Below are 13,543 nucleotides of genomic sequence, written 5' to 3'. Positions count from 1 at the left end.
AACTCAACGGTAAATTGTGAATCTCTCATCGGGGAGGTCTTGTGCTCGAATCTACTCGAGATTAATACATTATAATAATTAATCTTAACAATAATAAATGATGAATAATAAATAATCTAGGCTTTGGTCGATTACCTATCAAATTAAAAAAAATTGATTTAAAATTGAAATAGAAATGTCCTCAGTTGATCAGAAGTAACCAATGGAGGCATACCAACATATAAGGTACAGCATCAGTGAGAAGGTGCCTAAAGCATCTGTCTTAGCCACTCTTCCTAAGCTAAATAAACTGATCAAAATTCACAACAAAAGATAAAAGCAAGCATGTGAAAATGAGAAAAAAGCTACATGTTTTTAAACTTTATTCAAATCCATCTCGATAGGACCTCTTTATCAACATTTGCACCTCTTGAAGAGGATTGTACATGAAATTTGTAGATGAGTTCAAGCAGAGGATGGTATTTACTAAATACATATTGCAATGAACAATTAGAACTAGAGACTAATGGGAAACCAAGTGTTCTTGGAGGGTTTAGGTGTTATGCAAGCTTTGACTATAGGAGGCCCAAAGTAGTGATTTGGAAAAAGGATAATAACACTGATGAAAAGCAGAATTAGCCTGTGTAAATAAGGACTTCTTAAGATAGAGATTATCAAACACCAAAATAAATTTTCTTCTGTTGTTTACAATGTATATTCTTCACGAGTTGGAGCACAGATAGGCACCTCAGAGAAACAAGAAATTATAGTATACTATCAAATAAATGATAGCTTTCTACCCAATGGTATAGCTGAACCATGTAGAATGGCATATGAATGATACATAGCATCATGATTTAGAAATACTAAAGACTTCTTTTAGAAATACTAAAGACTTCTACTCACAGAAGCAACTAAGGCATCAGTAGCCTTGAAAACATTGTATGTGTAAAATTGTTGTTTTGGGACAGAATTTCTCATATGAGCAATCTAAATGAGTGACACGAGGACAAAGTATCCATAGAAAAGACAATGGCTATAGAAGAAGAGAGTATGCTGTCGATAACAACTGATGGCAATTCAGGATAGAATTTGACGTGAACGAAATGCTACAGTTATGAGTCTAAGTTTCCAAGTGAGCAAGAAGATACCAATATATGAACTAATAGTGGCGAATTAATCCAATTGTTTAACTAAATGGTAAATTCGTCATCTAATGCAAGCTAGTAGAGATAGGTCTCAATGTGGCACACCTTGAAATTAAGAGGCCGTACAGTCTCTCAGGATTAATTAAAATCGACCAAGAAAGTTGCGTTTTTTATCGCAAGTACTTAAACAGCATACAGAGATCGATAAAATAACTACTTCCATTCTAAGATCTTGTAAACGGAATGTCAACGGAACGTACCTGCTCTAATTCCTGCAGATCCAGCCTTCTTCAATCCCTTTTTCTTCACAATGAAGCTGGCACCAATAAAAATACTGGAGGAAAGTGCAAGAAGCAATCCCCTGACATTGTCTGAAGAAATGCCAGGTGAAGGGGCTGAATCTCCAGGTAATTCTGCCATTTAGAACTTGCCCATTCGCCTGTCAAGTCTTTTTTATTTTCCCGAATGTCTGATTGGTAGCCAAATTAACACGATTTGCTAGCGTGTATATTTTCAGCCTCCAAATTTCGTAGAACAAATATAAGTCCTAATTTAAGTTTGCATCATTGACCTTATCATAAACCATAATTCCAGATTTGCCAATTTGCTGGCAGAGATAGTGGGCACTCTCCAAGATCCCCCCAAATTCAAAATCTATTAAATTGGAAAGGTCCAATGCCGATATGTTCAAATCATTCTCCGGTGATTCCACCATCGATTTGCATCCTTGCCCCAGTCACAAAGCCTCGGGCCTGATGTTATTCTGTATCAAAAGTCAAGATATGCTCTATCATGTGAGAGATCCAGCCAATGCCAAATCGCATAATTATGTGTTTCAATCTTGATAACTCTGGATGAGCTCTGAAATCGAAAAATGTTTTAGCAAATCCGAATTTTGGGTATATGAGAATGACAAATATATATTGATTAGGCCCAACTTGTAGATCGGACCTAAATTCCTATGAACTTTAACAAATCCAATTATGGGATACTTGATGTTGCCAATATCACATTAATTTGCAATCATAATCTAATCATGAAATTCTGTTATTACCAAAATCTCAATCAATAGAAATGCCAAATTACATGAACTAACACGGGATTGATATTGACCAGCATACATAAAAAGTTTCAGGTCGAAGACCCCTGCCAATGCATTATCCTTCAACAGGACCTAATCACCCAAATATGCTTGTTGAATGGAATCCCCTACATACACTACGCGGGTATCTGTGATAAAATTCCAGAGACCTACAATTGCTAATGTAGGTCTCTCTCATTCATTTCTGAAGTGCTTGACACAAAAAAGCAAAATGTTCACGCTACCAAGATGTCGTCAAACAAGAAAGAAAAAGCGTCTTCGAATGAATAACTTAAACGGAAAATCACCGTCATCCAGATTGTATGGCTTATGACAAGATGATCTCTAGATTTACCAAATACACTGATGTAATTGAGTTTTTAATTCTGTCTCTCTCTGTCCTGGGCTTTTAGAACAACCGTAGGTTGCAGACTAAATCAGTTCCATCGAATCGAGATTTCTCTTAAGTTTCCCTTTTGATTCTTTTCCTAGGGTGCTTGACAAACTTTATAAAAAGGAGAAGCCAGAGTTCCTCCTTCATTTGCTATATTGTTTAATATGTTTTTATTGGAAAATATGATTGTTTATTATTATTATTGATATAAAAGAATTATGTTTGTTTAATAGTTTTTTAGGTACCTGCTGATGTGGAAAGTAGTTGGTGATATAGTCCACACGCACTGAATAATTTATGGCTAAGGATTATGCTATGTGAAGCATCTTCCTCTCTCAAATTCTGGCATTTAATTTTGTACTTATAATTGCTCGTCTAATTATACTTGTGTCCTTTTCATCGCATGATGGGCCTCAATATTAATTATTAATTATTAATTACTAATTCATTTTTAGCTCCAAATTGATATTACTTAATTTTCTAATTTTGAAAAGAAATAAATAAGTTGTTTCATGAGAAAATTGAATGCAATATCTCACAATAATTAGATTGGTGTGGTTAATTGAATTAAGTTAACATTAGTGGAGTATTAGGATGTTATAGTGAAAAAAAACAAATTTAAGTCTCTATATAAATGTGGAAGAATATCATTATGGAGACTTTTTCTTTTTCTTTTTTGCATTGTTTTTAATTGATTTTATATGCATGGAAGAGTTATTTAAAAAATATTTAACTTTATGAATGTATATGTAGTGTGTGTAATTTATAATCTAATTGTGCAAAGAACAGCATAAATAAAATTTCATGTGATTTGTAGTGGTGTTTGTCTATCTTTTTTTATATAAATAACTTTACCAAATTATTTGTTTAAAATAAAATATATATTTAAATTGTAAATATTTTATCAATACTAGAAAAATATGTTATAAGTAAAATAATTTTTGCAATGTTCTCTTTGTAGCATGTTCATGTTGCAAAGATTCTTGTAGGTGAAGTGGGGATGTGATCGGAGGCTCGATCTCTTGCACACAATGAAATGATATAAGACTCGGCAAATTTCTACTATCTACATATGAGTGAATCGTAGTGCAACTTCTAGATTTGATCATGTGACCATTTTTTGCATCAATGTTTCCTTGTGTTCTCTATCATCTTGATAATGGACCATAGAGTGTGATCTTATACGTTGATGCAAAAAATATTGACACAATGAAATCCAAAAGTTACACTATAATTAATGGAATGATATGATATGCAAACTTTTATCATTAGTTTTTGGCAAGTCCTTGAAAGAAACAAAAACTCTTTGAATGTCTTTTCTCAATTGGATATCATGACTAGGGTTCACAAGGATGAAGATGGGTGGTGATTTCCTATAGGGATTAGCATAAAGTGAGTCTCTAATCTTTGTGAAAAATTGTACAAAAATTGAATGTCATTGCTTTGGATTGAATAGGAAGATTGGAGGTGTGAATAGGGTGAATGGTTTCCCCCCAACAATGGATTATGTACCCCCTTTGGTGTCTCAAATATTCCAACCTAATAAGTCTCCTGTAGAACTTGTCTTGGGAGAAGATATTGTACAAGAATGGTTCAGAATGAAGGTTTTTTCAAGAAGAGATGACCAATAGATTGATTTAGATAGCCTTGTCCAAGCCTAACAAAGATACATCAATGAATCTCTAATGCTTGGCACATGAGGCTTCTTTGTAGTGGTTTTTTAATAAGATATGAGACTACCATATTGTTCTATGTGACTACCAATGGATTTATGAGCAGGATCCACTAATGTTAAAACCATGGCACCCTTCTTTCAATCTAGCTACTAAATCCTTCTTTGCGACTCAAATTTGGGTAAGATTCTTGAATTTTTCACTTTCAATTTTGGTTTCACTCCTGCTTCAGAGTCATTGCTAACTTGTTGGGGAAATTCTTTGGTGATGATGAGGGTTCTTCAAATTATTAATGTAATACCTTGTCTGCATTCTAGTGGAAATTGGCATCTCTAAAGATTTGCTTATGGAAATCTCTCTCAATACTAAAGGTGAATATTAGACTCAAACTCTACAATGTTAGGGCATCCCCTTGCAATGTCACAAATATTTTTGGACTAGTCATATTGCTTCTCAATGTGCCAAGTGGCTTAGTGATGGTTCAGCCACTTGATGGAAAGATGTTATCGATAGAAAAGGAAGACCTTAGTCAAATACCAAATACCATAGTTGAGACACCAAAATCCAAACAAGATATTATACTAAAGGTTTCACCAAGTAATTTAATACTACTTGGTGGAAAGATGTTATCGATAGAAAAGGAAGACCTTAGTCAAATACCAAATACCATAGTTGAGACACCAAAATCCAAACAAGATATTATACTAAAGGTTTCACCAAGTAATTTAATGACTACATCTAGGACTATGGCTGATTTTTTGTCTAATGGAATAGACAATGTTGAGGATTTTAACCAAAATAAATTGATTCATGAGACATCTCAAATATTATGTCATTAAGGGTTGAGGGAAATCCCACATAGTTATCCAAAAAGGTCCATAATGGTGGGGTTTCAAAAGATAATTGGATAGTGGTGCATGTTGGGAAAATGTGTGTACACCTTGCATAAAATATTGAATGTTATATTTTAGTATTATGTGTATTGTGCCTAGGAGCACATAGATGAGAATGTACCATGTAGAGATGCCTTAGAGATTTCATGTTTGGGACCATGTGATGAGTTATAATGTAACATTAGGATATCATTTAATGTGTGTGTCGAAATGGGATATGATATCATAATTATTTGATATCAAGGAAAATTTAATAGACTTAGTACCTAATATTGAAAGAGAGGGACATGGTATTGTGTACAAATGGTTTTACTTTACCACTAGTTGCATTTTCTATGGGTTTATGTCTATGAAAGAAAACACTTATTAGTGGTTTAGGTTGGCTAGTAGTTTGGTTGTAGTTATTGAGCCTTTTTTAAGCTTGAATTTGTAAAACATAGTATTGTAGGGGAAATATGCAAGACACAAAAAACTGATTAGTAGCACCGATTTATCAATATGCTAAACTAATAAATTCATTCCACCCTACAAACATCAAAATAAGAAACATATTATCAAAAATAAAACACATAATGAATGCATGCAAACCAACAAATACTCCAAGCTTTTGTTGCTTCTCTTTGATCATACGAAGTGTGCACTCATATATACTTTTGGCAACACTTAGACTCCAAGCTCCAAGAAATATGAATAAAAGATATGATTTCAAATGGTAGCAAGATGATAGAAAACTGATAGAGGTTCAATGGGAAAGTCAATAATGAAATTAAGAGATAGAAGGGTTGTTTATATAGATTTTTTAGAAAACAATAAACGGTTGAGATCGATTTGGGAAAATTGTGATCAACGGACAAGGATGAAACAGACTAGAGGAATAATTTGAAAGTTTCCAATTTTAAACTGAAAAAGACAGAGGATAAAATCTAAGATATTTTCAATTTTTGGAGAGATAAAGTTTCCAAAATTTGAAAATGGAAACATTAACATATATTCTGATTTTGGGTTTTTCAGAAAAAATTGATTTTTAGTTTATGAAGATTTTCTAATTTTTAAATTTTATAATTCCTCATAAAATTGATTTTTTAGATTTAAGAAGGTTTAATTGAATTAAAAATTCAATTAAATTAGAAAGACAAAATTGATTGAAACTAAATAGAAATTAAATAAAAGTTGATTGAAATTGAAATTGAAAGAAATAAAGATGAAATTTAATTTAATTTAGAATTTATTTTAATTTAGAGGAATAATTAGCTAATTTAAATAATTATGGGAAATTATAAATTGAGTTTAATTAACTAATAATAATCAATTAACTAAAATTTTATCAATTAAATAAGTTTAATTATTTACTTAATATTACGGATGATTAAATGATGCAAAGATTCTATTATAGAAGAATAAAAATGATTAATTAATGATTTAAGAACCCTTAATTAATAGAAGAATAGTTAGTGTGTTAAATGTAAACTCACAAGTTTGTCCATTTTTTAGTGTATACACATAGCATGGGATATGCAAGTACATGCTTGGACATAAGAGAATGCATTGGAGGTGTTGATCTTTCAAGAGTGAAGGATTCAATAAGATCAAATCCACAGATCTAATAGAACACCTACATGCAAGAACCTGTCACAGAGAAGAAAAAGATGAGAGAAGGCAAGGGTTTGGCTTTCAAAATATGCAAGAATATATTATCAGACAAAAAGAATTAGAGAAATATACAATGGATCAATCCTTATAGAAGGGGATCATAAAACCTAAAAGGGAAACTGTAAGAGGTAAATGACATTTAATAATTAATATTTGATTATTAAATGGGAATGCATGTGCATAAAGTGAAATCTTAAGTAGGGAGTAAAGATAATTTAATTAATTTAATTTAATTAATCCTTTACTCTAACACTTAAGATGAGCAACAATGAAGCTGCATACAATGTATGAAAAAACAAGGAAACTACAATGTTGAAAGCACAAATGGGTCCTAGCAACATGGCCTAATGAGGTACCCAACACAACCAAATATATTAAATGGAGAAACAAGAAAAACCACATGGGAAAAACCCTACTCCAAAAAGAAATAGAAAGATGCTAAAAAAGAAAGTACAAATGATAAGTCTCAAGAGACTCTCTCAAAATGACAAGTATAATGAAACTCCCCATGATAGAGGACTAAGACTCCATAGCCCCCCTAGAATGGTAGAACTCCTATGTCATTGATGAAGCCAATGTGGCTCCAATCTGGAAGAAACAAAGGTGGTGGACAAAGAAGATGAAACCCCTCACTTTGAGGTGAAGTTGGAAGTCACTAGCACATTATAGGTCATATTTTGACCAACCTTTTTTTTTGGTTTTTATGCCCGAGTTGGTCAAAATTTTGACCAACTTAGGGTTTCCCAAGTTGGTCAAAATTTCGAGTTACCCAAGTTGGTCAAAATTTTGACCAACTCGGGTTCAAATAACAAAATGCAAATATTTGTTTGTTACTTATTACTTTCATTTTCATTTTGTTTCTGCATGTTATTGGAGCATCTAGTGTGTGGCATTCATTGAAGGAAATTCCCCTTCTATCACCCAACAAGTTGGGCCTTCCTTCCTCTCCCGCTGGCAGTCATAGATACTCATCAGTGGCTTACAAAATTTACATTTTGAGGTATGAGTGCCATTCAAACCCTTCATGTTGCTACTTCCATTTTTGGTTAGCTTTAGCCTTGATTGAAGCTAAGTTTATGTTTCCAAGCTTGTTTGTTCTTATATAGTCAACCAATTTGAATTTTCGTGAACTAATGACACACTTAATGCACTTATAGTTCATTCATCGATTAGAAACAAAATCTATCAACATTCAGTGTAAATGATATGGGTTCCAATGGTAAAAAAATAAAATACAAAATTCCCAAGAATTTGTCAACTTGTTGTAGGAGATTATAATTATGAAGACGATATATTTGCCTGAATTTAAGTGAATGTTCAAAATATATGGTGCAAGTCTATCATGAAGGGCCAAGTTTAACATAATGAGAGACGAAATTCACTTCAGCAATTTTTGTGTTTTTTTTTTTGGTATTTGTAAGCATTTATGACATTGATTTTGATGAATGTAAATGGAAGTAAGCTGAGATATAGAAAAGAAACATGTTTTTTCTTTCCTAGCACCAAACATGTCCAATATTTTCTTTTTTGCTAGCACTTTAATGCTTTTTAATTTTCTAATTTGAATTTTGTACAATCTATTGTTTAGTGGTATGAGGGGTATTAGGGTTGAGTCTCATGTTGTATAAGATGCCTAGGTGGAAGCCCTTTTGGTTGTAAATTTTTTAGCTAACCCATATTGTAGATTAAAGTTACGCACAAAATCTCTCTCTCTCTCTCTCTCTCTCTCTCTCTCTCTCTCTCTCTCTCTCTCTCTCTCTCTCTCTCTCTCTCTCTCTCTCTCTCTCTCTCTCTCTCTCTCTCTCTCTCTCTGATTCTCATTTTTCCCCATTCTAGAGGTATAAACTTCTTATTGGAGATTTTTTATTCTTTTAATGTGTGATGCTGTAATCTTTAGTACTTAATAAAAGATGGAAAATTGATGTTTCTCTCCACACCACAAATGGCTGATGGTGCAATCTTGCACTTGATCTCATTGAACCCCTTCATTGTAGTACAAATCTCAAATTTACATTAATTGGTGGTTGTAATGTTTCCTTTGCATGCTTGATCAATTGGCGAATATGCTTAGATTTTCTTAATTCCTATAGATTAATTGGGATGTGGTAAGTCAATAATAAATTAATTACATAAGTCATCAAAAGTCACTCATTTTATGGACAACTAATATTTAACTAATCATTTTATTAATATTTACAACTCATTTTTTAAAATGACTTTCTAGGGGTCTTGATGTAAAGCTAAGTAATGAAGAACTATTAAAAGTTATTTTGATAGGGAAATGAAATATGATATCTCAAATATTGAAGGGGCATGAAAAAGGAGAGCTTACCAAAAAAAAAATTTTTTGCATTTTATTCTCGGAACCCTAGCTTAGAGATTAAGAAATTGCCCATTTTTCTTGTCCTTGGACAAGAACCCTATAGAAAATATTGGTTTTTGAGGACAACAACTACCCTAGTTGATATTTGAATAGATTCATCCATGATTCACTTTCTAAAATTTTGTTGATTGCAATATCTGGATAGCAAATTATTTCAAAAATGTGAAAATGAAGATTTATATTGCCTCACATGATTGAAAAGGGTGGACCAAGCTATTTTTTCTAGCATAGATAGCCTAACTAAATAGTGGCCATGCCATCTATATTCTATGAAGCTGCCTTACAAATGGGAAAGAGGGCCATATGAAACAATGAGGTGAATCGCTTTGTATCTAGGGAGTTTGGGGAACTACAATCCCAACCACACCCATTTGGGGGTTAATTCATATCTTTCAATGTGGAACACAACTCTTTTGGGGGAGAGAGAGGGCCATACAACTTTACATAAGTAGTTAGTGATGTCCCTTCAAAACTTTGTAAATGTTAATAGTTAAATGTAAGTTCTTCAAGAATTTTTTTATTGATTCATTTTTTCAAGAAATTCTATCAGCTATCTGCCTTAACACAAAACCCCCCAAATAATTGAATCACAACCAAATAACTATAAAGTGATCAATGCCTTCACCCAACTCTCTTATTCTTAAAAAGAATCTTTGGACTGACTGAAACCTTAAAAGAAGGGCACTCTGAGCCTGAGGGCAAAACTTTAGGAGTCTTGTGTAATCGCAAGAAACCCATAGTCCACATTCTCTACATTCCCAAGGTATGCCTAACTTGACAAGCAATTGATTATATTGCCCCCCTCCTTTATATGCTTCACACCATGACTACAAATTTGACAGAGAATTAGATGCCATATTAGCTAAAGCTTTTCACATGTGAATATAATATAACTTGATTGGAGACCTCTATAATTTAGCCCGATAAAATTACAAATCTTAAGTTGGTCTCTTAATGTCCACCAATTATTTTAATAGAGAGTCAAAGAAAGAGATCACCCAAGTGGTACATAAGGTTTATTTCATCTACAAAGATCTTAGTACATACTACATGGAGTCTCTGAATGATTAGAGCTATGAAGAAACTTGTGACATCAAACTTTTAAAGATATCTATTAAAAATTATTGTGATTTTTTTTAGTTTTCATTGTGTTTGCATTTTTAGCATAAATGTTTTGGATCATACTTTGTGATTCATCATCAGGATGAAAAAGAGCAAGAGATCTAGAAAAATGTGACATTATATTCTTACTCTCTTTCATCCTAATGATAGATCATAGAGTATGATCTAAAACATTGATACTAAAAATATAAACACAATTGAAACCAATAGCTTTTCATAACAAAATTAGACATTTGTCTATCCTCTATATAGAGTGGATAAAATCTTATGAACTTCAAAGATAATTAGTCTCCATGATCATCTGAATTATGTGCAATAATTTCTTCAACAATATTGCCAATAATTTTTTATGATCTATGACTAAATAAATAAATAAAATGAAAAAAACTTAAAATATTTAACTATTATATTTCTTACTCTTTAAGAATAAACTACAAGAACACCAGGGGTAATGGTGATAATTGAATACCCCATTTCCTCATATTTAAAAGAATGTAAGTAGAGAGAAAACAATCACTTCACTACCTCTTTTATCTATGATTGGAAGAAAGGAATTGATAAGAAAACTAATAACATTGAGCTATTGTTTAAATGGATCAATTAGAATTTAATGTTAAGTTATTGGCCAACTCTATTATAAAGAGCAGGGGTATGGTGTCAACCTACAAGATGGAAACCTAAAACAATATGGCCAACAAAATTTTACCCATTTATGTTGTCTGTCAAAAAATGGCTATCCATCCCATTGAGATTTTTCCTATGCTCTTAGATTTTCTTGAATCAATGAAAGCTATATGTTGTTCTTAGACTTTAGACTTTTTGAAATCTATTATGCTTTTGCAAACTATCTGCTATCCTAGAAGAATTGATGATGTTAGAATTAAATCCAAATTAACTCACCTTTAAAACCACTGAAGAGGAGATTTTTGTTGGACAATGAAAAGTGTTTAAGAGATTTCAAGAAAATGCAGGTTTTTTGTCAATGCTTCTTCCAGAATGTGCTACAATTAGAACTTTCAACATTGCCATATATCCATCAATGTTCCATCGATATAGGGTATTGCGAGGTTCTATTCATCCCAACTAAACTTGCATTTAAAATCATTGAAGAGATTTTCTTTAGACATTGAAAAGAGTTTAAGAGATCAAGAAAATGTAGTTTTTGTCAATGAAATCATTTGCTTATTGTCTCAAGGAAATGAATGTAGATTGTTTCACGAATTGTTTTGCAGCTTCTTGGGTTTTCCTTTTCACTCTTGTCATTTACTAAAAAGATTAGGATTATTTCATACTTATATTTATCTAATCATACAAGGTATTTGATGCAAGATTGTCAAATATTTTATCATATGAAAAAGTGCAATTTTTATAAATAAATATTTTCATCTAACCATATTCTATCAATTTAAATTCTCTATTATCTCTAGTACTAAAAATAATAAATCACTACATTATAATAAATTAGCTATGCGACATTCTTAATTGTTCCAGCTTTATTTCAGTATGGTAGCCACATGTTTCTCAATTCAAAAGCCCCTTTTTTGCATGGGCTTCTCCAAATCTCTTATTTTGCATGGCCCCTTTTTGGGGATTGATATGGACTTGGCCCCTTTTTTACTAAAACTCGTAGAATCTGGTATGAGCCAGAGCACCATTGGACAAGTCTAGAAGTTTAAGATTCCTTATAAGTTTAAGATAGATCAAGATATTCTAAAAATCAACTTCCCCCTATTTCACTTGCCTTTGAAAACTAGTCTTCAAGTCCTTGTATCAATTTTGGTTGGGTAGTATGTAGTAGTGAGTAGATATTTGACATGTATATGAACAAGAGTAAAATAATAGTAAATAAGTTATTTTTTCATACAATTTATGTCTTTGTGTTAACAAATCAAATAGGGGATGACACAACTAGATTAGGGAAAAGGTGCTTTATGATGGATTCTAAATTGGATATGGAAGTTATAGCCATAGGAGGACTTGTGAATTTGTTTTAGGTTTGCAAATCCATGTACCCACAAACTACTATTGTTTGAGTATCTTCCAGTTTAAACATCTGAAATTGGAATAGTTAATCTATGAAACAACTAAAACTCAATCTCCATTTTCTCCTTGAACTGAGAAACACCATTAGATCGATAAAAATTAAGGTGTCTTATGGTATCAATTCTGACAAGGAAAATTTAGAAAATGAAGAAATCACAGAAGTTTGAACAAAATTGATTACAAAATGTGGTCCATGACATTGTGCTAAAATTGTAAAAGAATCTTTCCATCATAAGATTTAAACAAAAAGAGAGATATCTAGCAAACAAGTAGGTGTCAAGCATCTTGCTAAACTAATGAGAACTATTATGTGTAACTATTTAAGGATTCAAGAGGTGTTGAAGATAAGACTCATAATCATTATCAACTATTACCTAGTTAGAAAATATAATTTTCCCTAGTCATACAATAATGGCTAGAATTGCCACAAAGACATTGGTCTATGCACCCAACTTTAAAAATGGAAAGGAATACCTAAGCCTTTAGAGAATATATCTATAAAATGATTATAGACATACATTTAATGTTGATTTTGTCAGCAATTTATTTTGAAGATTTTAGAAATCTTCATAGTTATGCCTAGTATAGTTAGAATAATCTCTTGGGTAAAATATACATTTTTTGTACAATAAGTAGTTTGAGCTCCCAAATCCAATTTGCAAAATATGATAGACATCTACAGAAGCCATGTAAAAAGGATTAATGCATTCTAACTTTGTGTGGGAAGTCATGTCTAATTTGATGTTAATATCTCTTATCATTAATCCTCTAGAGGGCACAATCCTATTGCACATCATATTTATAGCCTTGGACATTGACGATGTTCCTTTTATTGTTTTGAAGGTCACATCTTCCATGTGCACTATAGAATTCTTCTATGACAAGGCTTTCCTTAAGAGCTCTAATCTTTACTCCTATTGCCTGGATTTTTGAGGAGTAGGTTAATGCAAGGTGGAGTTATTTATTGTCCCAAAATTACCACCACAACATTTATGCATTCCATGATAGAAACTATCTAAAACATGGGGAAAAACACCTAATTTGTCCATATTTTATGTAAAAATTGATACCACCACATTTGATCAATAGATTAGTAATATGTTTGGGTTAATATCTAACTATAGATTTTTGAACACAAAGCTATACATGTACACAAGGAAAGACAAACAACTGCCAT

General features: G+C 32.1%; 1 protein-coding gene across 1 annotated transcript in view; it reads right to left on the bottom strand.

Annotated features, from left to right (window-relative positions):
- The window catches only part of LOC149554423 (putative magnesium transporter NIPA4), a 42,278-nt gene extending 39,806 nt beyond the window's left edge, over nucleotides 1-2,472 (bottom strand). The window contains exons 1-2 of the mRNA XM_089828482.1: nucleotides 2,249-2,472; nucleotides 1,388-1,988 (exon numbers count right to left, since the gene is read on the bottom strand). Of these exons, the coding sequence (XP_089684608.1) occupies nucleotides 1,388-1,547 (160 nt within the window). The 5' untranslated portion in view covers nucleotides 1,548-1,988; nucleotides 2,249-2,472. The remainder of the gene's footprint in view (nucleotides 1-1,387; nucleotides 1,989-2,248) is intronic.
- Between the last annotated feature and the right edge of the window lie 11,071 nt (nucleotides 2,473-13,543).

This window comes from Cupressus sempervirens, chromosome 5, assembly GCF_028749045.1.
Source record: "Cupressus sempervirens isolate cs-2001-9-10 chromosome 5, ASM2874904v1, whole genome shotgun sequence".
NCBI lineage: Eukaryota > Viridiplantae > Streptophyta > Pinopsida > Cupressales > Cupressaceae > Cupressus > Cupressus sempervirens.
This window is presented reverse-complemented; position numbering and strand designations above follow the sequence as displayed.